We start from the raw sequence: 25,255 nt of genomic DNA on the forward strand, positions 1-25,255 counted from the left end.
CTATACTCAAGGGAATACAAGCCAAGTTTATGCAACCTGTCCTCATAATTTAACCCTCTAAACCCTTTGCTGAACTACCAAGATGCAGCTTTCAACAGTTCTGTCACAGATGGCTATCTTTGGGTGAGAGTTGATTTGCACTCAGAGTGCTTTGTGTATCCACAGTTGTGCTTCTCTTTGTTTCCTCAGGAATTTTCTGCCCTCCTCGCCTGGTACTGATCCCCGAGTGACAGTCGCCCTCTAATATCTCACCACTATTCTCGTGTGAGCTTTGACCATGAATGTCAGTAATATTTTGCCCTTGCCAGGGGGAACTGGTAGCCCCACCTGATGTCCACACATGCTCCCTTTCCAGCAAGGATCTTTGGACAGCGACCAGGAGCTGGAACCCTGACTGGTTTGCTCCTCCCTAATTCAGGGGCCTGAGGCCAGTTGTAGGACTCCTGCTACTTGTCCATCACACTCATCGATTCAGCTAAGTATTTCTCCCTGCAGCAACTTGCCAAGGTTATTTCAAAAGGATTTCCTTCCCCTGTGACCTCTACCACTGAAGGGGCAGCAACTTCGTGGGAACACCATTAGCTGCAAGTTCCCCTCCAAGCCACATACATCGCCATTCCTTCATCCTCGCTGGGTCAATGTCCTAGAATTTCCTACCTAACACCATCGTAGATGCATCATCACCACATGGACTGCAGTGGCTCAAGGAGAAGGCTCACTACCACCTTCTTAGGACAACTAGTGTTTGGCTATCATGAAAAAAACATTTTTTTAAAAATCATTAACTTAGCCCAAACCAGGGAATTGGATTTTGGGACCTTTCTAGTCTGTGTGGTTTAGGTACTCGCTGAATAAACTTACTGAGCCATTAGGGGAGTTTAAGATGGTGCTACTTGTGGTGTAAACTCACTTCTTTCCATTTAAAATGGCAGTGGAGAAACACAGACTGAATACATGGGGTCATTTTATGATGTGTGCATTGCTCCTCTCTTCCATATCCTGGGAGTCATTGTATTGAATTTTCTACATTGCAATCAGGAAAAAGACAGAACCTCGAGTCCACCCCAAATTCCACATGCCTCCCAACCCCATTCTAATTTCCTATTGACATTCATTCCAATCCCTGCAACCCAAGCTCATCCCATTCAAGTTCCTACGCTGTGCCAGCACATCCCTAACCCAATCCAAAAGCTCACCATGGTCAGGTGGCTGAATGTATCCCACAGACCTATCCCAAACCAGCACTAATCACGGGTCAACCCGAAACGGTCCCATTGCCCGCTCGTTACCTGCTGTAAGTAGTTCACAAACTTGCACATAAAGTCTCCAAAGATCCAGCTGGGCAGTGGATACAGAGTGGCTGTAAATGGCACACAGCATACCAGGAATATGATGTCTGTTGTTGCCAGATTAGCTGAAAATATAGAGAGAAAAAAAAGAGATGAGAGTTACTTAGCACTCAGAGTTTTGGAAATGCAGCATACTAAACGGTTTCTAGAAACTGGAAACAAAGTGAGAAGGATGAAGGAACAAGCTTGCTCCCTTCTCATGGGTGTAGGACGGTGTGAGAAGAATCTGTGACCTTACCTGTGTCTCTCAGTCACCTGTTTCCTCTCTTTTACACCTTAGAATTGCTGGATGGAGGAGCCTGGGAGCGGACATTTTGTGAGGATGTTTTGCCCATTGACATTATGAATGGGGAGATCTACCCATAATCCATCATCCCAGAGAGGAACTTGATGAACCAGTTCACATTGGAGAATGGCCATATTTGGAATGGCAGGTAGTTTTACTTCACATAAAGAGTAACCAGTACAAGGAATGAGTTTGGAAAAGGGTAATGATGAAAAATTAAACCTTTCATTTCCACAGGACATCCCAGAATGCTTCACAACCAGTGAATTACTTTTGAGGTGTAATTGCTGTTGCAATATACATAAACGCGGCATCCAATAATCATACAGAACAGGAAAGTGTATTTGAGATCAATTGCCATAGGATTTCAAAAGGAAAATCTTTTCTTTACATTTTTTTGGTGCAAAAGGAAAATTCTGAGCAGCCCTCACCTCATCCCCCCCTCACCTCACCCCCTCTCACTTCATAACCCCCTCACCTCCCCCTCTCACCTCATTGCCCGAAAACCTCACACCCTCACCTCAACCCTCTCACCTCATCACCCCTCACCTCACCCATCTCAACTCGCCCCCTCATCTCATCCCCTTCACCTCATTCCCCCTCAGCTCATCCCCTCCTCACCCCATCCCCCTCACCTCATCCTCTCACCTCATCCCCCCCTCAACTCACCTCACCCCCTCCTCACCCCGCCCCCCCCATTGCAGCACCCAACCATTATTTAAATCATTCCAAGAATTTTAGAGAGAAAGAACTTGCATTTATATAGCTCCTTTCATTTCCACAGGACATCCCAGAATGCTTCACAACCAGTGAATTACTTTTGAGGTGTAATTGCCGTTGCAATATACATAAATGCAGCATCCAATTCGCACACAGTAAGATCCCACAAACGACAATGAGATGAACAACAATTTAACTACTTTGGTGTTGGTTGAAGGATGAATGTTGGCCTGGACAATGGCCAAATTCACTGCTCCTGTTCAGAAAAGGGCCAATTGCCATACCTCCACAGGGGGCAGATGGGTCCTCGGTTATAACTGCTTATAACGGGTCGTGTTGGTGTTGATGCGAATTGCCTGCTATATGCGGTGGAAGGTAAAATCAAAAAGGTAACTTTTTTTTTTAACAAAGGAAATCTCACTGAGTAACTGCTTCCCCTAATTATGAGCATTGTAAACAATTTTACAACACCAAGTTATAGTCCAGCAATTTTATTTTAAATTCACAAGCTTTCGGAGACTTCCTCCTTCCTCAGGTAAATGTTCAGGAGCTCCTTGAAGCCTACGCATTTATACATATAGAACAATACATGGTGTTTACAGAATGCCCCTGCAACTGCCCGTTGCCAAGGCAATCACCGTGTTCAGACAGAGAGGTGTCACCTGCAGAACCCCCGAATACACATTCAACAAAAAAACAAACAGGAAAAAAAACAGAGAGAGGCAGAAACATCCGGAAGGCAGAGAAAGCCAGCAAATGACCCATTATATTAAAAACAGATAACATTTGTTCGCTGGTGGGGTAACGTGTAGCGTGACATGAACCCAAGATCCCGGTTGAGGCCGTCCTCATGGGTGCGGAACTTGGCTATCAATTTCTGCTCGACGATTTTGCGTTGTCGTGTGTCTCGAAGGCCGCCTTGGAGTACGCTTACCCGAAGGTCGGTGGATGAATGTCCATGACTGCTGAAGTGTTCCCCGACTGGGAGGGAACCCTCCTGTTTGACGATTGTTGCGCGGTGTCCGTTCATCCGTTGTCGCAGCGTCTGCATGGTCTCGCCAATGTACCATGCTCTGGGGCATCTTGGGTTCATGTCACGCTACACGTTACCCCACCAGCGAACAAATGTTATCTGTTTTTAATATAATGGGTCATTTGCTGGCTTTCTCTGCCTTCCGGATGTTTCTGCCTCTCTCTGTTTTTTTTCCTGTTTGTTTTTTTGTTGAATGTGTATTCGGGGGTTCTGCAGGTGACACCTCTCTGTCTGAACACGGTGATTGCCTTGGCAACGGGCAGTTGCGGGGCATTCTGTAAACACCATGTATTGTTCTATATGTATAAATGCGTAGGCTTCAAGGAGCTCCTGAACATTTACCTGAGGAAGGAGGAAGTCTCCGAAAGCTTGTGAATTTAAAATAAAATTGCTGGACTATAACTTGGTGTTGTAAAATTGTTTACAATTGTCAACCCCAGTCCATCACCGGCATCTCCACATCACAATTATGAGCAGTTGCATCCAGAATCTCATCACTAAAGTAACCGCACTTTAACCAGGTGCGAAGAACTGATTGAAACTGCTTGAAGACCCAACTGTGCCTGAAATCAGCGCAGCCTTTTAAATGGGTAAGTGCAGGGTAAGTACTTCTACAACTGCCTAAAATAGCCAGTGCGCTTAACATGTTATAAGCGGCACCTTTGTGATTGATACCTGAGCGCCATTTGCCTGATATAGGCAGCTGCCCATGATAAGTGTGGGAGGTGTAAGTGTTGGGGACTGTGTCTGATTGGGCAGTACATCCACCCACTGAGTCACCAGGTTTAGTTGTAAGTAGGTAGTTTTATTCTGTTGGGTTATTTTTCATGCTGTGCGTACACTCCGTGCCATTGGTGTGTAACTAGTTTCTTTCTGCAGGAATAACGATTTCCATTCATTACTGCAGGTGTCTCAAGAAATAACTTGCAATTGATTCCCAGCAAAGCCTACAAACAACACATGTGATATAACTGTAAATCACTTGGTGCTGTTAACATTGACTGTATTAACCCAACTTGACCCAAAAATCCCATTAACTACAGTAATAGAGTAAACCATTCAATGTGTACGGGAGATAGTAGGCAACATCCACTATAGATGGTAATGCAATAAATTGCAATTGATTTCAATATCTCGAAGCCCATACCTTCCATGCTTTAGAAGGCCCAGGATATCATTCTAATATTTCATGTCACATTTGACACATGGTCTGTTAATATTACACAAGCCAACTGTTCATTCCATTTCTGCAGATGCCTCTGAATGCACCTCATTTCTGGTCTTCCATCTGATAAAGACTCAATTCTGGTTTTAAAACAACAATTTGCATTTGTGGAGCAACTTTAAGTGAAGCAGAATGTCGTAAAACCAACTTGTGTTCATGTAATGTGGTGGGGCGACTGGGCCCCCACATTTCCTCCTGCTTTTTGGCATCAAAATGGCACAGGCTGGGCGGACTCTGGGGAGGACCTGGTTATGACAGTTTATCTCTGTGCCTAGCAGAATTTCCCTTGGGGCCAGGCACATAAAGCACTTGCCCACATTTGGGAGTGTGTATCATATGACTTAATTCCTGCGTGCAAGAGATGTCTTTGTGTTCCTGGCATCCAACGATGCTAAGGGCTTCAGCGGGGGCACGGGGAGATCTAAAATTTCCTGATGCAATTCCAATGCAACAATGAAATCGGCCTTGTTAAAATCGGGCTACATTTTCCATTTTATCTTTTTAAGCAGCGGAGCACAGCAAGGCACCCCAGCCAGTTTGCCTCCCATCATCTGTATCATAAATGGCACGGTCACCCGCCCGTAATACTTACATACACCTGGTCCCTTGAAGTGAGACAGAGTTTGAGATACGATGAAGTAGTCAGGTATTCCGCCCGGCCATGCTTACGACAGTGGGATGGGGTCGGAGGAAATTCGGGGAACGATTGGACGTAGGTGCAATTCCTGTGGTTCACCCCCCACCCCCCACCCCCCCACTCAGAGAATTCCTCATTCGCTGCCATGCCATTGTGGGCAGGATTTAAGGGAAGATCAGCTGCTTTCTTGTGAATGATGAGGGAATTTCGAAGGGCTCCTCACCCAGGACTGTTCTTGTAGATCAGTTTTCTTGAGAAACCTAGATGAAGGGTTAAGGCTGAAAGGGCATGACCCACCGGGGCTTCAAACAGTAGGAGAGAAGACGAGCTCAATCAAACTTATGTTTTAAAAGCCTCTAGGTTTGAAGGAAGGAGGGAACATTGAGGGAGATAAGGAGTGCCACAGTAATGTAATGACACCTCCCAGGTCATTTCCCATCCACCGCCTGTGGAAACTGGGCATTAGGCATTGCTAGGCTGTATCTCGAGACTGGAAAGCCATTGAAGAGGCAGCCAGCAAGTTTCAGGTAATTGTTGGGGAGGGGAGTGGGTGGTGGGAGTTCCATCGTGCAAATTCTCCAAGGAACACTGTGCAGTCGCAGGGATTCGGTGCTGCCAGGAAGAGCAGCCACTGGAGCTACACTTACTCACCTTTACGGGGCTCAAATTCCTGTCCTGCACACAACTTCTATTAAATGTAATGAGAGCAGGCAATTGCCAATGCCACAAAAAGCACAACTAAATCATGACAACTAGAAACAGGCATGCCATAGAGGAAGTCTCAAAAATGTCATATAATATTTAGCTTATTATGTTCTGAAGACACTGGCTGCATTAAATTATTCCTTTGTACTGTCAGAAACACTGCAGTTAAGTCTAATGTACAATATTCCAGACACTTTGATTTTCAATTATTATTCAAAAGAAAAAAAAAATTGAGTTTTTGCCGTCAGTTTGTGTTATAATATCTGCAGTGTTTAGGAACCAGATGTAGTGCATTAAAACATTACCTTCACCTCTGGGACCTGCATTCAAATCCATCTCACACTGATGGAATGCAAGTCTTTTATCTCTGATGGTTACTGGGGGTCTAAGTGAAATTAATTTGCACAGTTTCTACCGCTACACAGGATTAGTATCTGAAGGAATTCTTGTTGCGAATTCGTACTGGCTCTTCTGAGATGTATCTGTCAAACACTGGGGCCTTGAAATTGTGGAATTTTAGCATGCAGATACTTAACATCGTCCTCTCACTACTGTTTAAACAGTGTTTTAAAATGAAACAAGTTAACACCTTTGCTAAAAAGCACAGAGAGGATTTTCAGAGAAGCATTCAAAGGCTACTGTAATTTCAAGGCCTAAGACTGGTCCCAATTTCTACCTTTTTGTCCAGAATTTAAAATTTCCCTCAGTAATGTACCAGCTTTTGGTTTGGAGACTAATTTATTCCCCTCCCTCATTGCCATTTTTGTTCATTTTGAACATTTTTTATTGCCTCTTTCTGTTATATATACACACACTATATAGTCATTGCTCCTCTGAACTTTTGTTTCTAGTTCCTCATAAGTTGCAAACATGTCATCCTACGCACTTTCCCTTCAAGACAACTGCCCCATTCCTACTCTAATTCAATCTTTCCCCATACCTCGGAGCTGAGGAACCCTCTAACTTCCTCACCTTTCTCTTCCTCCTACATCCAATAGGCACTTAAAACCCAAGCTTGCTGCCACTTAATCACTATTTCTTGTTACCGCCTCTCAAATTGGTGTTCTTCTGCATGATGGGCCTTTGGCAGTTCACCTGGATTTATCCAATAGGGCAATCAGTCGTCATGAGAAAACCCAAAAGGAAAAGAATTTGCTTTCTAGCTCAACATCGACCTGAAATGTTAACTCTGTTTCTCCCTCCATAGATGCTGCCTGACCTGCTGAGTGTTTGCCAGCATTTTCTGTTTTTATTTCAGATTTCCAGCAACCGCAGTATTTTGCTTTTATTGCCCATAAACCTTACTTCCTTTTGTCACAGTTTTTGGTCATGCTTTTCTGTCAACATTTACCATTGTAAACTGTTATGTCAACATCTCCCATCTCCTATGTCAACTGTCACGGTGCAGCTGCAAGCTCTGGCCATTAGGTGGCACCGTGGAATGAGTTTCTGAAGTCTCCCAATTCCGTCGCCATATATATATACATAAAACTTATATTCATTACTTGACCATGGGCAACGCATATACAATTTACTAGTGAGGTTTAAAAAGTTGGGTCAACTAAAAAATTTTAAACTTCACTTTGCTTTGGTTGCCCCCGGAGAGGAGCTTTAGTGGTGTCAGACTAACCCCTAGATGTGGTCTCACACCACTTACTAAGATTCACACCGGAATCATACGACGCATTTTACATTGAATCAAATGTAAATGCTTTGCGCCAATGCAAAATGCATAGAATGGCCGGTCTATAGCTGTATCAATACAATTTCAACTGGTCTTCCTGAATTGGCATAGCTGAATCATTTCTTCGTATTTTACCTCATCGTTAGATTGAGAGAGGTTGTATGCCTTTGTTATAATGTTATCTAACTTGTGGAGTCATTATTAGTGGTAGTATATTTAGCCTGCATGCTGTTTTGACATCAGGAATTAGATTCTGCCATGTTATTCTAATACAATTCTTAAAGCAGGGCTTATAATAATATCTGTAGCTGTATTGTTGTAGCTGCAATATTTTGATTACGTCAAATAAATTATCTTTGTTCCATACTGCATTGCATATTGTGTCAATTTTGTGATGTCTCTAAGCTGAGCGAAAGGTTAACTGGTAATTGATCACTGCTGCAATGTACTTTTATGTGCCAGTTATACTGTGGTACTGTTTGACTTTGTTACTGTACTTGCCTTTGAGTGGCGCAAGTTGGCAATGCTCAGTTACATTGCCAGCACCGCACTGCTCTATGGTCTGAGAAATCAAAGCTCTCTGCATACTTATCTACACAGATGCAAGGAATCTTACAACACCAGGTTATAGTCCAACTGTTTTATAACCTGGACTATAACCTGGTGTTGTAAAATTCCTTGCATTTGTCAACCCCAGTCCATCACCGGCATCTCCACATCTTATCTACACAGGATCAACTCCACTCACCAGTGTCCAAATGTTGGTGACGCTTTTTTTCTCTCCCTCCAATTTCCTTCCCTTCTCTTCTGAATGCACTGGCTCATGCTGGGGTAGGGTTCCACAGCTGCCTGTGGCCCTCTGGTTCTCGCCCCAATGGCCATTCTTCATGTGTGAGCTTAGCCATGGAGTGATGGCAGGAAATTCAACAACAGGTGCCATCACAGCTGAGCCTAATCTCACCTGGCATCTGTATATATATATATATATATATTCACATGCACATCCATCCTGGGTGCTGTTATGTTTCTGCTGAATAAATCCTAAATTACAACATCGAGATCTGATAGTATCCGTAACTTGAGACAGGTGCAAGTTAATGAGACCATGATTTATGGGATCATGATTTAATGGGTCCATGATCTAATGGGTCCATGATCTAATGGGTCCATGATCTAACGGGACCATGATCTAACGGGACCATGATTTAATGCGACCATGATTTAATGGGTCCATGATCTAATGGGTCCATGATCTAATGGGTCCATGATCTAACGGGACCATGATCTAACGGGACCATGATTTAACGGGACCATGATTTAATGCGACCATGATTTAATGGGGCCCTGATTTAAACTTCAAACTTGGCCCCAAAGCCATAGTTATCTCCCCAACTCTCTTGAAGGAACTGATTCGTGGTGGGGTACATTTCTAATGGCTGCAGGAACAGGCTTGAAGGGCTGAATGGACGCCTCCTGTTCCTATGTTCCTGCCCCCCAGGACTGCCAGACGTGTAATCGTCGGAAGGGTATTCAACAATGGGTGGTTGCACCTCGGATGTCTACAAGAGGAAAGAGCAGTCCCTGCTATATAGAATGAGGATCCGTAATCTGTAAACCACTGGGTCATGCCTGACCTCAGTATGCTTGATGCTGATACTGGGTTAACGAACTGAAAAGATGTCCTAACTCTCACCTTAATGACTACCAATGCCAACAACGGGTTAACATTGCCTTGCTGTTTATGGGATCTTGCTGTGTGCAAAATGGCTGCTGTATTTGCAAACAAAGCAACGGCCACTGAATGTCAAAGTAATTTATTATGTGAAGTGGTTTGCGATGTGGGAGCCAGATGAATGCAAGTTTTTTTTTAAACAAAAATATAGATTTAGAAAAAGACTAACAGCCTGAAGATAATTGTCTTCATTGTAAGGTATAATAGAATGTTTATTTTTCAATGTTAACTTACACCTTGATATTGGTGACATATCTATCACCTAAAGCTCAAATATGTCCTGTACTTGAGAATGATTCAGTCCCTGATCACCACAGTAATGCAGCGTAGTTATCCTGATGAATGAAAAGTGGTCCATTAACTGCTCGTGAATTTGGCACATTGCTGTCTTAATAGGTGCTTTTCAAAACCATTATATGAATGAGACCTTGCAAGATAATCCCATTAAAGAGGCACTATTAGCTCAATGGGCAGATTCCTCTTTATTTGTAGTCAACTCCATTGTGCTCAGTTTACTTGCAAGCAGAACATCTCGCCGCCGGAACTGGCCAAAAAGCACCAGGGTGTAGCCTGGATGGTGGTGAGAAAGTCCCTCCCAGTGCGGTCCTTCCATCGGAACCTCAACGCCACCCCGAGCTGCCCTCGAGGCTGTGGCGGAGAGAAGACCATCTTTCAACTCCTGATGGGTTGCCCCTTTGCACAGAGGGTGGAGAGAGACATGCATTGGTATCTGTCCCGGTTCATCCCAAACATTTCGGTAACACAGGATGCTGTGCTCTACGGACTGCTCCCCGGGACGTACACCAAGACAGATATCACCTGCGGCTGGCAGCTGACAAATTCTACAGGAAGTTAGACATGCTTAGTGCATTAGTTTAACATACTTTTAAGTACATTCTTGAGAAAAGAGAGGAAGCTTTCATAGCAAAGACACAGCCCTGGTAATCCATTGGATTATTTCCTCTTTAAGTGAGTCAGAGATGTCTTCTTGCATGTAAGCAGCACTATATAATTACAAGCTGTTAAGGACATTAGTGCCAATATGTAGGGTAAATGATTTGGTGCAAGGCAGCATCCCCAAATATTTACATTTATCGCAGATAGCATGAATTGCTGCCCACGTACAATTATGCATAAAAATTTGCAAGCAGAGAGTGAATCTGAGCAATAACACATCACACAGCAATTCCCTTGCCTTATCTATTGGAAAATGTGTTTTTAAACCAATGCATCGCTGCGATACGATTCTTGTATGGTACTTAATTCACCCCTTCACGTTGCTCTCACCACTGACACCACCAGTACTTAAATACGCATTTTCCTTACAAAACCCAAATTTGGGTGAGCAAAATCTGTAATTGCAAGGTTAATTGTTTCTCATAGTTCAAGTGGCATTGGACAAAAATGTCATTCCCACCATCATACTTCATTGAAATCCAAGTTGAAAAGATCACCTCCTGTGCAGCTGAACAAAGATCCCACATCCCCACCATCGCACTCCACTGAAATCCTAGCAAAAAAGAACACAGTGTTCTCTCGCTTTTCACTGTGACCTGCATTTATCGTTCCATTTTGGAAGAGTGGCCCTTCACAAAGCTGTGTACTAGAAGCTTAGAAAGAACTGAGTGTTGTATAAAATTCTGCTTTACTATGAGATGTCAAAAAAGTTCGGTTGTTTGGCACGGCAAGGCGGATTTAATCCAAAAGAAAGGTACTGCAATTGAAAAATCTAAAAACGTTCACCGGGGGGTTTAGTTCATTCTGGTAGCGCATGCTAACTAGTGCACTACCAAGGCAAATTAAATCCTAGCCATAAAATGATCAGCACACTGTTAACTTTCACATAAATTAATATATTCATTTTTTATATATATTTTGGACAGTGATCTTAGTTTTTCAGGACAGGCAGAGTTGGTAGCCAGAGTTTTTAAACTCTTCCAAACCAGCAACATTCAAGGGTCGGACTTCAGACAGACTGAACGCTTAATGCATTTAGAAGCATTAATAGTGCAGTAGGAGGCCATCATGTCTGTGCCAATTCTTCATTAGAGTAAAAAGCAAAATACTGCGGATGCTGGAAATCTGAAATAAAAACAGAAAATGCTGGAAATACTCAGCAAGTCAGGCAACATCTGTGGAGAAAGAAACAGAGTCCTCGACCTGAAACATTAACTCTGTTTCTTTCTCCACAGATGCTGCCTGACTTGCTGAGTATTTCCAGCATTTTCTGTTTTTAACTTCATTAGAGAAATCCTGCTCTCTCCACTCAGCCCTGTATCTTCCTCTGCTTCAAATATCTACCCAATTTTTCCTTGAACGATCCCTCAACTACTCTCTGTGACAAAGCAATCTATGCACAAACAACTCTCTGCATAAAGGAATTTCTCCCAACCTCACTCTGCATTTGTACTATAATGTGCACAATTTTTATACATATATGAACCCATTTAAAATAAACAGGTTAATGCCTCCATTAAAAAAAAGTACACACAAGAACGCAAATCCAGTACGTTGAACATTCAGATGCGAACCTCCCTAAGTTCAAACCTCCAATCTCACGGAACTAAAATATTAGTCAGCTCCAACGAGAGGCACATGATCGGGTCCCAGGAGAGTACTGGCCTCTCCAATTTACATTGCACTCTCCTGCCATTCCTAATTGGGCCCGTTTTAAATCTGGAGCCCCATAAGTACACGTCTGATTGCATACGTGCGATCGCTGTGGCAAACCCATATGACGCAGGCTGGGGCTTCGAACAGTCGGGGAGCTGGTTCTGTGCGTCTGCCTGCTTGAATCATGATGTGAACGAGCATCACCAGGAAAATATGCAGACGCTTGAAATTGGCTCCAACATTCAGTGGGACAGCACAGTGGGCACCTAACTCGACAGCAGTTTGCAAGGCACATGCAAAAATGGGTCTTCAACACCACTTGTGCTCTGGAAGTTGCTTCCTTTATAGCTTGGGAATGCCTTCCATAATGAGAGAACTGTGCTTTCACTGTCAACAGTGTGCCCCTCCCCTCCAGTCATCAGTTATTCTTCTCTCAACTGGTTAAAGGGACATTATCTTCAGGAAAACATAGGAACATAGGAACAGGAGTAGGCCATTCAGCCCCTTGATCCTGTTCGGTTTTATATTTTTTTTATTCGTTCATGGGATGTGGGCATCGCTGGCGAGGCTGCCCATCCCTAATTGCCCTTGAGAAGGTGGTGGTGAGCCGCCTTCTTGAACCGCTGCAGTCCGAGTGGTGATGGTTCTCCCACAGTGCTGTTAGGAAGGGAGTTCCAGCATTTTGACCCAGCGACGATGAAGGAACGGCGATATATTTCCAAGTCGGGATGGTTTGTGACTTGAAGGGGAACGTGCAGTTGGTGTTGTTCCCATGTGCCTACAGCTCTTGTCCTTCTAGGTGGTAGAGGTCGTGGGTTTGGGAGGTGCTGTCGAAGAAGCCTTGGCGAGTTGCTGCAGTGCATCCTGTGGATGGTACACACTGCAGCCACTGTGCGCCGGTGGTGAAGGGAGTGAATGTTTAGGGTGGTGGATGGGGTGCCAATCAAGCGGGCTGCTTTATCTTGGATGGTGTCGAGCTTCTTGAGTGTTGTTGGAGCTGCACTCATCCAAGCAAGTGGAGAGTATTCCATCACACTCCTGACTTGTGCTTTGTAGATGGTGGAAAGGTTTTGGGGAGTCAGGAGGTGAGTCACTCGCCGCAGAATACCCAGCCTCTGACCTGCTCTTGTAGCCACCGTATTTATATGGCTGGTCCAGTTAAGTTTCTGGTCAATGGTGACCCCCAGGATGTTGATGGTGGGGGATTCGGCGATGGTAATGCCGTTGAATGTCAAGGGGAGGTGGTTAGACTCTCTCTTGTTGGAGATGGTCATTGCCTGGCATTTATCTGGAGCGAATAGCGCCTTTCATGACATCCAGGACATCCCAAAGCGCTTTACAGCTAATGAAGTAGATTTTTTTAAAACATTACACTGTTTTAATGTAGGAAACGCGGCAGACAATTTACGCACAGCAAGGTCCCAAAAGTGTTTAATTTGAAGGGGACAGAAGGATCATGCATCACGTGTGTCAAGTACAAGGGATGCAATGACACATTTTGACATGAAAAATATCTTGTGATTGGCCAGCAAATGAAAAAAGCTCTGCTAAACACTCCTCCACAAAGACAGCATGAAGTATTATAGCTTGAACATGGGTATCAATAACTAGGGTCACCACCTATCTGGTTTATGACACCAATAGCTCAATTTTTAAACAGAAGTCCAATTTTCCACTTAGTATGTGTAGACTGGTGTGTGGAGATTAGTTCTTCGAGCTGCTGTAAGTTTTTAATGTCTGGGCTAGGGAGTGGAAAGTGTGTGTGAGATAAATACATAAAACTACATAGAATTTACAGCATAGAAACAGGCCATTCGGCCCAACTGGTCTGTGCCGATGTCTATGCTCCACACGGGCCTCCTCCCACCCTACTTCATCTGACCCTATCTGCATATCCTTCTATTCCTTTCTCCCTCATGTACTTATCTAGCTTCCCTTAAAGGCATCTTTGCTATTCACCTCAACTACTTAATGTGGTAATAAGTTCCGCATTCTAACCATTCTCTGGGTAAAAAAAAGTTTCTCTTGAATTCCTTATTGGATTCATTAGTGACTATCATATTTATGGCCCCTAGTTTTGGGCTGCCCCGCAAGTGGAAACATCTTCTCTACATCTACCCCATCAAACCCTTTCAGAATTTTAAAGACCTCTATCAGGTCACCCCTCAGCCTTCTCTTTTCTAGAGAAAAGAGCCCCAGCCTGTTCAGTCTTTCCTGATAATTATAGCCTCTCAGTTCTGGCATCATCCTTGTAAAAAATGCAGATGAGGAAGGCCCATCTCAACTCATCCATCAAGAAATACCCCAGAGTTGCCCCCTCCCCCTTTCTCCCTACCCTCTCCCCTCCCTCGAGCCTGTTCCGTCATTCAGTTAGATCATGGTTGATCTGTACATCAATTCCATTTTCCTGCCTTTGCTCCGTATCCCTTGATACACTTAGCCAATAAAAATCTATCGATCTCAGTCTTGAAATTTTCAGTTGACCCCAGCATCCAAAGACTTTTTTTGGGGGGGGGGGGGGGAATTCCAGATTTCCACTATCCTTTGTGTGAAAAAGTGCTTCCTGATTTCACTCATTAGCATAGCTCTGATTTTAAGATTGTGTCCAGTTGTTCTAGATTCCCCCACTAGAGGAAATAGCTTCTCTGTATCAAACCAATGAATCCTTTTATCATTGTAAACACCTCAACTGGATCACCCCCTCAACCTTCTAAACTCAAGGCAATGCAAGCCAAGTTTAGGCAACCTGGCCTCATAATTTAACCCTTTAAGTCCTGGTATCATTGTGGTGAATCTGCGCTGCACCCTGTCCAAGGCCAATATATCCTTCCTGAGGAGCAGTGCCCAAAATTGTACACAGCACTCCAGGTGGAGTCTGACCAAGGCTCCAAGGCATTGATTACATCTCAGTCCCCTTCCCCACCATGACCTGCCCAATAACTTCCCCAGTCCAGTCCTTTACACCAGGTTGCACCTCCAGTTTGAACCTGCGCCCTTCATCCCAGAGTTAGAGTCTAATGTTCCAAATCTACCTATGTTCTATATATTTACTATCTTACCATCTTTTCATAGAAACATAGAAAATAGGAGCAGGAGTAGGCCATTCAGCCCTTCGAGCCTGCTCCGCCATTCAATATGATCATGGCTGATCCTCTATCTCAATACCATATTCCCGCGCTCTCCCCGTACCCCTTGATGCCTTTTGTGTCTAGAAATCTATCTATCTCCTTCTTAAATATATTCAGTGACTTGGCCTCCACAGCCTCCTGTGGTAGAGAATTCCACAGGTTCACCACCCTCTGAGTGAAGAAATTTCTCCTCATCTCAGTCCTAAATGTCCTACCCTGTGTCCTGAGACTGTGACCCCTCATTCTGGACACCCCAGCCAGGGGAAACATCCTCCCTGCATCCAGTCTGTCTAGCCCTGTCAGAATTTTACAGGTTTCAATGAGATCCCCTCTCATTCTTCTAAACTGGAGTGAACACAGGCCGAGTCGACCCAATCTCTCCTCATTCCACAGTCCTGCCATCCCAGGAATCAGTCTGGTGAACTTTCTCTGCACTCCCTCTATGGCAACTTCTCAAAGAAGTTCCAAACTTTCTTTAGTTTTAACCGCTCAAAAGTTGCCTAAAGAGAAGGGGGGGGGGGGGGTAGGGGGAAAGGTCAGTTCAAACCGATATCTCACCGATGTAGAAGTTGGTGGCTGTTCTCATCTGCCGGTGTTTGCTGATCACGTAAATCACCAGCGAGTTTCCGACTAGTCCCACCAGCATTATCAAAGCGAAGAACACGGGGACCAGCCAGGCGTCGGTCAGGAAGGGAGGGCTCTCCTCGCCCGTGAAATTGAACACCAGCATATCGCCGCCGATACCTGCTCCGATACCTCCTCCGATACTCGCCCTCACCTTAGCCGAGATACTGGAATCGGCAGCTCCGGTGACCCCCTCGAACCACGCCGCATTGCTATTACGGATACTCAATTCGATACCCCGACTAGCATTCCGTTCAATACCGATACCACTCTCGATACCCGCGGTCTTCCTGTTAAACGGATAGTAGCCCGGGGTGGTAGAGACGGTCAGTCCAACATTAGAATCGATACCTGCATTAACTGCACTGGTGTGGCGATACATCGCGTGTGATACTTAGCAACAGCAATAAAAAATAATCGCACTTGCAATCACAATATAATAATCGTCTCAAAATCATAAATAAGTTCTACTTAAGGTGGGAACTTATCCAGTCTTTAAGTGAAAATAGTCAGATTTAAATACATCCCCGTGAAAAGCGGTTGTGAGGTCTTGAATTCACAGCTCACAGATACGGATGTTGTTTGACTGTCTTTCATTTCTGTTGACCTCCCTCGGTTCCAATGCTCCCGAGGACCTGGTACTGTTGGATGATGCTGTGCTCGTTCAACTCGATTGGTTGCAAATGACAGAGGCAAGAGGCAGTCTTTGTGGGGGGAGAAAAGCTGCCCAACTACCAACCAGCTTCAGGGGCTCGATTCCACTACGTCTGACTTCAGTGAATGGAGACTGTAGCTGTTAATCAGCAAGGGGCGAAGGCGCATCAATTATACCTACCAGGCTGAATCAGAGTAAAAGGCATCTTTTAACCCAGTCCCTACTGTCAGCATGTCGCTGTATTGAAAAAGAAAATTGTAAACAATTTTACAACACCAAGTTATAGTCCAGCAATTTTATTTTAAATTCACAAGCTTTCAGAGGCTTCCTCCTTCGTCAGGTGAACGATGTGATTTTCACATCGTTCACCTGACGAAGGAGGAAGCCTCCGAAAGCTTGTGAATTTAAAATAAAATTGCTGGACTATAACTTGGTGTTGTAAAATTGTTTACAATTGTCAACCCCAGTCCATCACCGGCATCTCCACATCTTGAAAAAGAAAGAGCAGGTGTTTCGCCTCAGATTGCAAGCAGTGATTTCTGCAAGGGGTTAAATATTCTGAAGCAGAACCAAAGGACAGGACAGGAGCACAGGCAACCTGGTGAGACACAAGCAGAAAGTGCTTTAAATGCATCCTGGGGAAAAGAAACAGAAAATGTTGGAAATGTACAGCAGGCAGAGGTCAGCGCCTGGGGAAAGAAAATAGTCTCAGGTGGAGATCTGAGGGGGTCATTTTAACTTCGAGCGATAGTGTAAAATCGGGCGGTATCGGATTGGCCGCCCATTATACACCTCTCCCGATTGATCGAAGGAGATGTGTAACAGGTGACCAGTCTGATTTTGTCCGTTTTACACTATTGCCCAAAGTCAAAATGACCCACTCCCTCCCTCCTCTCTGTCAGAAATACTTTCAGGTTGGATTTCCAAGATTTGAAGTTTTTGATTTTTCTGACCGGGTTTTTCTGTGAAAGCTTTCTGGCGATTTTCCGCCCACCAATGAGTGGGGAAGTTTCAAGCTGGCGAGTGCAGAAGCACAAAACCCGATCCTATATCTCTGAGAATGGGTTCACGTTTGAGGGTGTAACCCTGAGCCCTACAGGGAGAAGAAACAAAAGAGCAAAACAGGGCTGAACCCCCTCCTCCCCTAAAGGAATAGTGACCAGAAAGAGCAGCTTCATCCAAGGTAAGAAACAAAAAACCTTAAAAGCAAGGAAGAAAAAGCTACCACAATGGGGACAAGACCAACTTTAAATCTATCTCAGACCCTTCTCCAATGCATGAAATTGTACCCATTATTCCAAATGATTCTCCAGTTAGAATAACTTTTCACATCGTCAAACGCCCTTGAGATATGAGCCCTAGAAATTGGGTCGAGTGGCACCCATTATCTATGGTCCAATATGGTGGATGGCATACGCCATTCCGTGCCGGAAGGGCCCCCGGGGGGGTCCTAACGCCTGTTTGAGACCCCGATTGTAACAGACTGCACCATCTGCCTTGCATGCTGCAGTCAGTTTTTTCAGGCACTTGGCAGCCAAACCAGCGGGCTTTAGAGGGAGGCTGCCACTGGAAAGGCAAGTTTCAACTGGTTTTACTTACAGGAGTGCTCCACCCGGCTCCACATTAAATCCACGGGACGCTGCTCGTCCCCCTCCTGATCGCCTCCGCCCCCTCCACTCCGGACTCTCCTAAGGATCTCGGCCAATGTCCGAGCTGGCCGATCTTGCAGTCCCCCCACCCCCGGGACCGGTGAGGTGCGGGCCAATTTGCTGTGGTCCTGCCGCCGGCCTCGTTAGGCGCGTGCAACTTGCACTGCACCACAATCAAAGCTCAATTCGGCCGCGATCCAATTTCTAGCTTGTGGCCACATATTTGATTAACTTTATTATCAAAACTTTACCATTGACTGGACACTTTAAGTGAATGATCAATATTCACAGCTAGCTCCATTTCCTTCTCCACCTTTACAAAAGGGCAATTCTTCATCATATCCTTCATTCTGTTCCTTAAATTCATCTACATTAAGTCCATCTGCCCTTTCTCAGTCGATCTGCTTAATTGAGCCAGACCTTTTTGTGTGCTTTTTATCTTCCTGATATTTGTCATCGGGCCACATAACTTGGTCTCATCACTAAATTAAGACAACCAGAACACTTCTCCATGCCATGAATTTTTTCGCCTTTTCTCACAGCTCAGCGATCTAAAACATAGAGTACGTCTTTGCATCCGTCTCTGAATAACCATCACTGCTTCAATATCTTCTCATAAACTTGGTGATGAAAACAGAGCACTGCACTCTAACCAGAGTCCCAATGAGGGTAAGTTTTGCAAGGCAGATCCTTGTTCAATGAGAGCATAGGTCAGAGAATTGGGCATGGTGGGCAGCAATGCCCCTTTCATGCCGCTCACCAATTTTCCGGTGATGAAGCAGATTCTCTCTCCCGTCAAGTGAGGCTCCGACATGGAAGGGCAACCTCCCAAAATTTATCCTAAGATTCACAGAGTGTCTTTACTACTCATTCACTACAACTCTGAATGTTGCTGCCTCTAGAGATGGAGGTGAGCTCATCCCAACCAGTATTCATCCCAGCATTTTAACGATGGATCCTAACAAATATAGGGGACAATACAAAATAAATATTGGGCTTCTCCATTGGTTCAGCGAGTGCATAGCTGAGCTTTACTAACCCGGAAGGTCCCATGCCTCATCCCTCCCTATCCCCGATTTCCTTCACTCCACCACTGTTGGCCGTGCTTTTAGCTGCCTAAATCCTAAATTCTGGAATTCCCTCCCTAAACCTCTTCACCTCTCTACCTCTCTCTTCCCCTTTAAGATGCTCCTTAAAACCTACCTCTTTGACCAAGCATTTGGTCCTAATATCTCCTTATGCGGTTCAGGATCAAATTTTATCTGATAACGCTCCTGTGAAGCGCCTTGGGTCGTTTTACTACATTAGGAGGCTATATAAATGCAAGTTGTTGTTTCAGGAGACTGGAGTCGCAATGATTTCAGGGGGATAAATCAGGGGCGCTGGGGAGGGCTTTCTAAAAGCAGGGCTAAGGGGAAAGAGCAAGGGGAGTGGGACTAGTTTGATAGCTCTTTCAAAGAGCCGGCACAGGCACGATGGGCCAAATGGCCTCCTTCTGTGCTGTAAGATTCTATGAAATTAATTGAGTATGGAAGATAGAATGAGTTAAAGTTTCAGTGTTGCAAAGAAAAACACTGCTTGGCTGTCAATCACAGATAATGACTTGCAGCAATTTCATCATTGGTCCACATATTATTTAGCAGAGAATATTACCCTCTGGAATTGACAGGCAGCCCTGATAACACATGTGGGTGTCTTTGTTCGCAAACAGTGAACATTTCAATTATTGCAATTTTAGAGCTCACTCAGCTTGAACAGAGAGTTCCTTCTCTTCAGGAAATTCAGAGTTCTGAGAATCCTTCTGATCTCTACCTGTGCTGGGACCAAAGTAGCTGTGCGCAATAAAGCTCTTCAGCAGGGCTGTGACTTCAATGTCATAAACATATCAGAGATACGTAATTACAGGAAATTCAGTCCCAATTGCAGGAAATATGGGATAATAAATATGTGCCCCAATTTTGCCCAAATAAAGAAAGAATTTGCATTTATATAGCGACTTTTGTGTCCTCAGGACGTCCCAAAGTGCTTCACAGCCAATGAAGAACTTTTGAAGTGCAGTCACTGTTGAAATGAAGGGATGATGTGGAGATGCCGGTGATGGACTGGGGTTGACAATTGTAAACAATTTTACAACACCAAGTTATAGTCCAGCAATTTTATTTTAAATTCACAAGCTTTCGGAGAGTTTTTCGGAGAGTGAAGGGAAACATGGCTGCCAATTTGCATCCAGCAAGGTCGCACAAGCAGCAATGAGATAAATGACCAGATATTCTGCACGTGGTAGTGTTGGTTGAGGGAGGAATGTTGACCAGGACACCAGGAGAACTCCCTGCTCTTCTTTGACTTTTAATGTCCACCTGAGAGGGCGGACAGGACCTCGAACAGTACTGCACTGAAGTGTCAGCCTGGATGATGGGCTCAAGTCTCCAGAGTGAGGCTTGAACCCACCCCAGAGACTGAAGCACATAATCCAGGCTGCAGTCCTGACGTCAATGAAAACACTAGGTTCAAAGCAGATCTGAACAAAAAATAAATCACTTGCCCTAATTATAAAACTATTATGTATGCATCAGTGAGAATATAATAAAAAATGTCATGCTAATACAATACACCCATATATCAAGACAGGTAAAATCCATAATATTCATGACCTGGGGGCACAATACATTGAGGTACCAACACAATGCTTCATTGACAAGATAGGATGTGAGCTCATGCCTATGACTGCTGATTTGATGAGTTCTCAAACGCAACAAGAGTGCCAGGATGAGAAGGTAACAGTGGATGAAGTATTTTCTATAACTTATTAACCTCCCTAACAATGCAGGAGGGTCCTGCAAAATCTATGGCAGCTCACGACTCCTTATATTGCAGGGAATGTAAATGCCAGGGTGTAAAATCATTTTAGTTCTTATGATGATTAACTTTTGCTATTATTTAGTCATAAAATAATTTTAGTTTGTGAAGATTATTTATTTGTTGGTATTGATGATTCTAAATGTTATGATAATTCAAAGTCAATTTTCCGCACTATTTTTCGAGTTATCCAATAATTTTAATTACGCAATGTAAATAACACAGCTAAGTAGGAGTTCAGAACAAGGGGGCATAATCTTAAAATTAGAGCTAGGCCATCCTGGGGTGATGTCAGGAAGCACTTCTTCACACAAAGGGGAGTGGAAATCTAGAACTCTCTCCCCCAAAAAGCTGTTGAGGCTGGGGGTCAATTGAAAATTTCAAAACTGAGATTGATAGATTTTTGCTAGGCAAAGATATTAAGGGATACGGACCCAAGGCGGGTAGATGGAGTTAGGATACAGATCAGCCATGGTCTAATTGAGGGGCTGAATGGCCTACTCCTGTTCCTAGTGCTAAAAAACATCAGATAATTTGAATTAAGCAACTTTGAATTAAGAAGATTAGACTGTAGAAAAGTAGGTTTGTCACCCGACTGCCCTGGTCCATTGCCTTGTCTCGGTCAGTGCAGTCAGGAGGTTTGCTTGGTGTCAGCAGCTGACACCAAGCTTCTAGTTGATTTGCAAGCTGCAAACCACAGATAACAGTCTCTCATATCATAACTTGCCTGGCTGCAGACAAAGACCTGGGAGCAGAACACTCAAGAAGGGTACATAGTCCTGAGGACTTAAAAAAGGAGACAGTGGACTAAAAACGTGCGCAACAGAAGGCTGATGAAGAATTATGGGGACTGAGTTGCTATGTGCTATATCTATCTATAATATTTTTTAAATGTCCACATTTATAATGGAAACTGCCTATGTAAACTTATCATGCTGTAATTACACCCTCCCACCATCGGTGGCACTGTAGCACCTCCATTTTGTCTCTTCGGCCTGTACTGCTGAGAAACTCCTGTGATCCAACCAACTCCATTTCTCTGCTTCCTAGATTGCTGTAAGTTTTGCTATTTAACTATGGATGATAATACAAAATCTTAAATAAAGATAAGGATAGAATGTAAGGCTTTAAAATGGGGACTGGATTACATCCGCGTGTGCTGGTTCAATTATCCTCTATTGCCCTCTAACCCCGCCTTCACCTGCACACACACTTGGTCTTGACTGATAACGTCGCAGGAAATTAACGAGTTAGTAATAGGTATGTAACACACCCTTAAATCTAGGCTGACACTCCAGTGCAGTACTGAAGGAGTGCAGCACTGTCGGAGGTGCCATCTTTTGGATGAGACATTAAACCGAGGCCCCGTCTGCCCTCTCAGGTGGATGTAAAAGATCCCATAGCAGTATTTCGACAAAGGGCAGGGAAGTTCTTCCTGGTGTCCTGGCCAATATTTATCCCTCAACCAACATCATTAAAACAGATTATCTGGTCACGTATCTCATTAATGTTTCTGGGAGCTTGTTGTGTGCAAATTGGCTGTTGCGTTTCCTACATTGCAACACTGACTACACTTCAAAACTGCTTTGGGACATCCTGAGGTCGTGAATGTGCTATATAAATGCAAGTCTTTCTTTCTTTTATCTTATTATAAAGTTCATCTGTCTGCTACTTTAACAAAGCATTAACCTATGTACAATAAATCAATTGATGCTTCCTTTACACAACACACAAAGGAATTTTATTTACATATACTAATGTGTTAATTGTTAATATTGCACAGTGGGACTTCAAGCCAACAGATTGTTTAAAAAGTAAAATTGAAAAGTCCCCATGAAATTTCTAAGTTGTTTCCCTCTTGTGGAAGTGTAAATAATTCTGATACAGGACCAGGGTAAACAGGTAGGCCAGTTATTATTAAAAAAATATTCCTGGTAATTAACAGCAATAACATTTTCACCAACAGAGCCCACCCCCAAGCACTTTGTTCACAAAGAGCTTAAATTCTGACTCACTGCAGCAGTCAGTCCCAGGGAAGATAAAAGATTTGCTTTTAAAAAGCTTTCAAATAGCCTACACTTCGACTATAAGGTCCTCTTCATTTCTTTAAATTGCTACCAGCTTCTGACTCAACACCTATTCCCATAACCTTACAAAAACAAGAAGAGAAAACTCAAACAAGCAAAGGCCATTTTAAATTGGCATTTAAGATGGTTGGTGTCTTGGGAATATATTTTCTTAGAAACCATGTGGACTTGTTAATCTGTCCAAACTAGCTGGGCATGAAGCAAATGCATAAAGGATTGGCACTTTCATTAAATTTTCCTCAATTGGTAGGCATCGTTCTCTTTGCTCATTGACGTCATTGGAAGTATGAAATAGGTTTTTAATTCATGCCAACATTAGCAAACAAGTGAATAAATGTAACCCCCAACATCCAAGGATGCTGTGTACAACTGAATATGGACAGAGGCTGACCCAAAGCTTCATAATTGATGTGCTTCCTATATCTCTCTTTCATTGTAAAATTACAAGCAACAGTTCTTCTGTCCGATCTTTCCAGCAAAATTGGAAACGTGCTATAAAAAGACATCATATAAATTCTTAAGATAGGAGATTGTTACAAATGTATTTAGGAGGTCGCTCTGTATGGCATTCTGAGGAATTCCTACCCTGCAGTGTATTTGTATAAGACTTGCATTTATATAGTGCTTTATCACATCATTGAAACACGTCAAAGCACTTCATCCAGTTCTGATGCAAAGTGATTGACCTGAAACATTAACCCTGTTTCTCTCTCCACAGATGCTGCCTGACCTGCTGAGTGTTTTCCAGCACTTTTTTTGTTTCTATTTCAGATTTCCAACATTTTGTTTTAGTTATATAGGTATTCACCTAAAAAGAAAATGTTTTATTCAATATAGAGGAGTCTTCCCCTCCCTTTTGGAATTGGGAAGAAGAATTAAAATTGAACCCACTCCAAGATATTTAATATCAGGGGTTTAGTATCATTACAGATTCACAACTGATCGCGCTTGATTTTTTTTAACCCCAAAATAGGGGGAAAAAAAATAAAAGCAGAAAATCAGAAGAGTATGGATTGGCAACGTTATAATCAGCTGGATCCAAATCTAGGTCTGAGCCTTTTAAAAACTCCCCAAGCTGCTTTGTTGAGCTCACAGTTCTGTGTTAGCTATTCCCGACTGGCAGAGAGTGATTGGAAAGGCCAACAGTGAGGTTAGGAGTACATCAATCACAATTTGCAATCCAGAGGAGCTAGAATCAGGCTTTTGCTCATGGGCAAATTTCAGGTGGAGAATCAAACTGACTGGAGCTTCAAAGGAAACTTACACTGGAGACCTGCATGAGCCCATGATAGTTTTAGTAATGTAGGCTAGTGTTGTGAGTTAGCCTATCAATGAGTTACTGCAGCTTTTTTTGGAATTAGGAATTGATTTGGAAACCTGCCCTGGCATTGACCAGTCACAAATATTCCAGGATGGGCCTTTTTCATAAAGGGAGTCGACACCAGCGTCGTCTATGACATTTTCTGGGAACCTGTCCCGCGAGGGCAGGGAGGGGGACTGGAATTTTAGAGTGGAACCTTGCAGCAAGGCTGTTTGGTACTCGAAATCACTGAATTTTCTGCTACACTATGTGATGAAAAAAGAAAGACTTGCATTAATACAACGCCTTTCATGACCTCAGGACATCCCAAAGCGCTTTACAACCAATGAAGTACTTTCGAAGTTTGGTCGCTGTTGTAATGTAGGAAACGCGGCAGCTAATTTGCGCACAGCAAGGTCCCACAAATAGCAATGTGATAATGACCAGATAATGTTTTAGTGATCTTGATTGAGGGGTAAATGTTGCCCAGGTCACCGGGGAGAACTTCCCTGCTCCTTTTCAAAATAGTGCCATAGGATCTTTTATATCCACCCGAGGGTTTAGCATCTCATCCAAGCTACCTAATGGAGGTTGCCCCTCTGGTATTTGGGCAAGGGAAAGAAATGAAATGGCTGTCTCACTGCACTTTATACCCCAACTACCTGTTGCCTGCTGCTCACAAAGTACCACCGACAGTAGCCATGGAGAAAGCTGTAAACAAGGCCAGTTTTATTTTCTTGCTTGAACGTGACAGCTTGGAGTCTCTCAATTGAGTTTGAAGAGGGGGATGGAAGGGAGGGCAAAGACTATGTATGGAGCACACTATGAACCTCTTGTCCATTAGGAATAAGATTCAAAACAGGATGAATTAATCATCAGAAATATTATATATCAGTTTCAGTTTGTTGTATTGAGTGGCTTGCTCAGGTCCAGCAAGACTGAGCAAAATGAATGGAGCGACTATTCTCTTGG

The 25,255-nt window shown here is 43.7% G+C and overlaps 1 protein-coding gene across 1 annotated transcript in view; it reads right to left on the bottom strand.

Annotated features, from left to right (window-relative positions):
- LOC137304291 (G-protein coupled receptor 54-like) overlaps positions 1–25,255 on the bottom strand; it is an 89,482-nt gene that overhangs the window by 11,687 nt on the left and 52,540 nt on the right. The window contains exon 2 of the mRNA XM_067972840.1: positions 1,290–1,414. Within this exon, the coding sequence (XP_067828941.1) occupies positions 1,290–1,319 (30 nt within the window). The 5' untranslated portion in view covers positions 1,320–1,414. The remainder of the gene's footprint in view (positions 1–1,289; positions 1,415–25,255) is intronic.

Source organism: Heptranchias perlo, chromosome 37 (assembly GCF_035084215.1).
Source record: "Heptranchias perlo isolate sHepPer1 chromosome 37, sHepPer1.hap1, whole genome shotgun sequence".
Lineage (NCBI taxonomy): Eukaryota > Metazoa > Chordata > Chondrichthyes > Hexanchiformes > Hexanchidae > Heptranchias > Heptranchias perlo.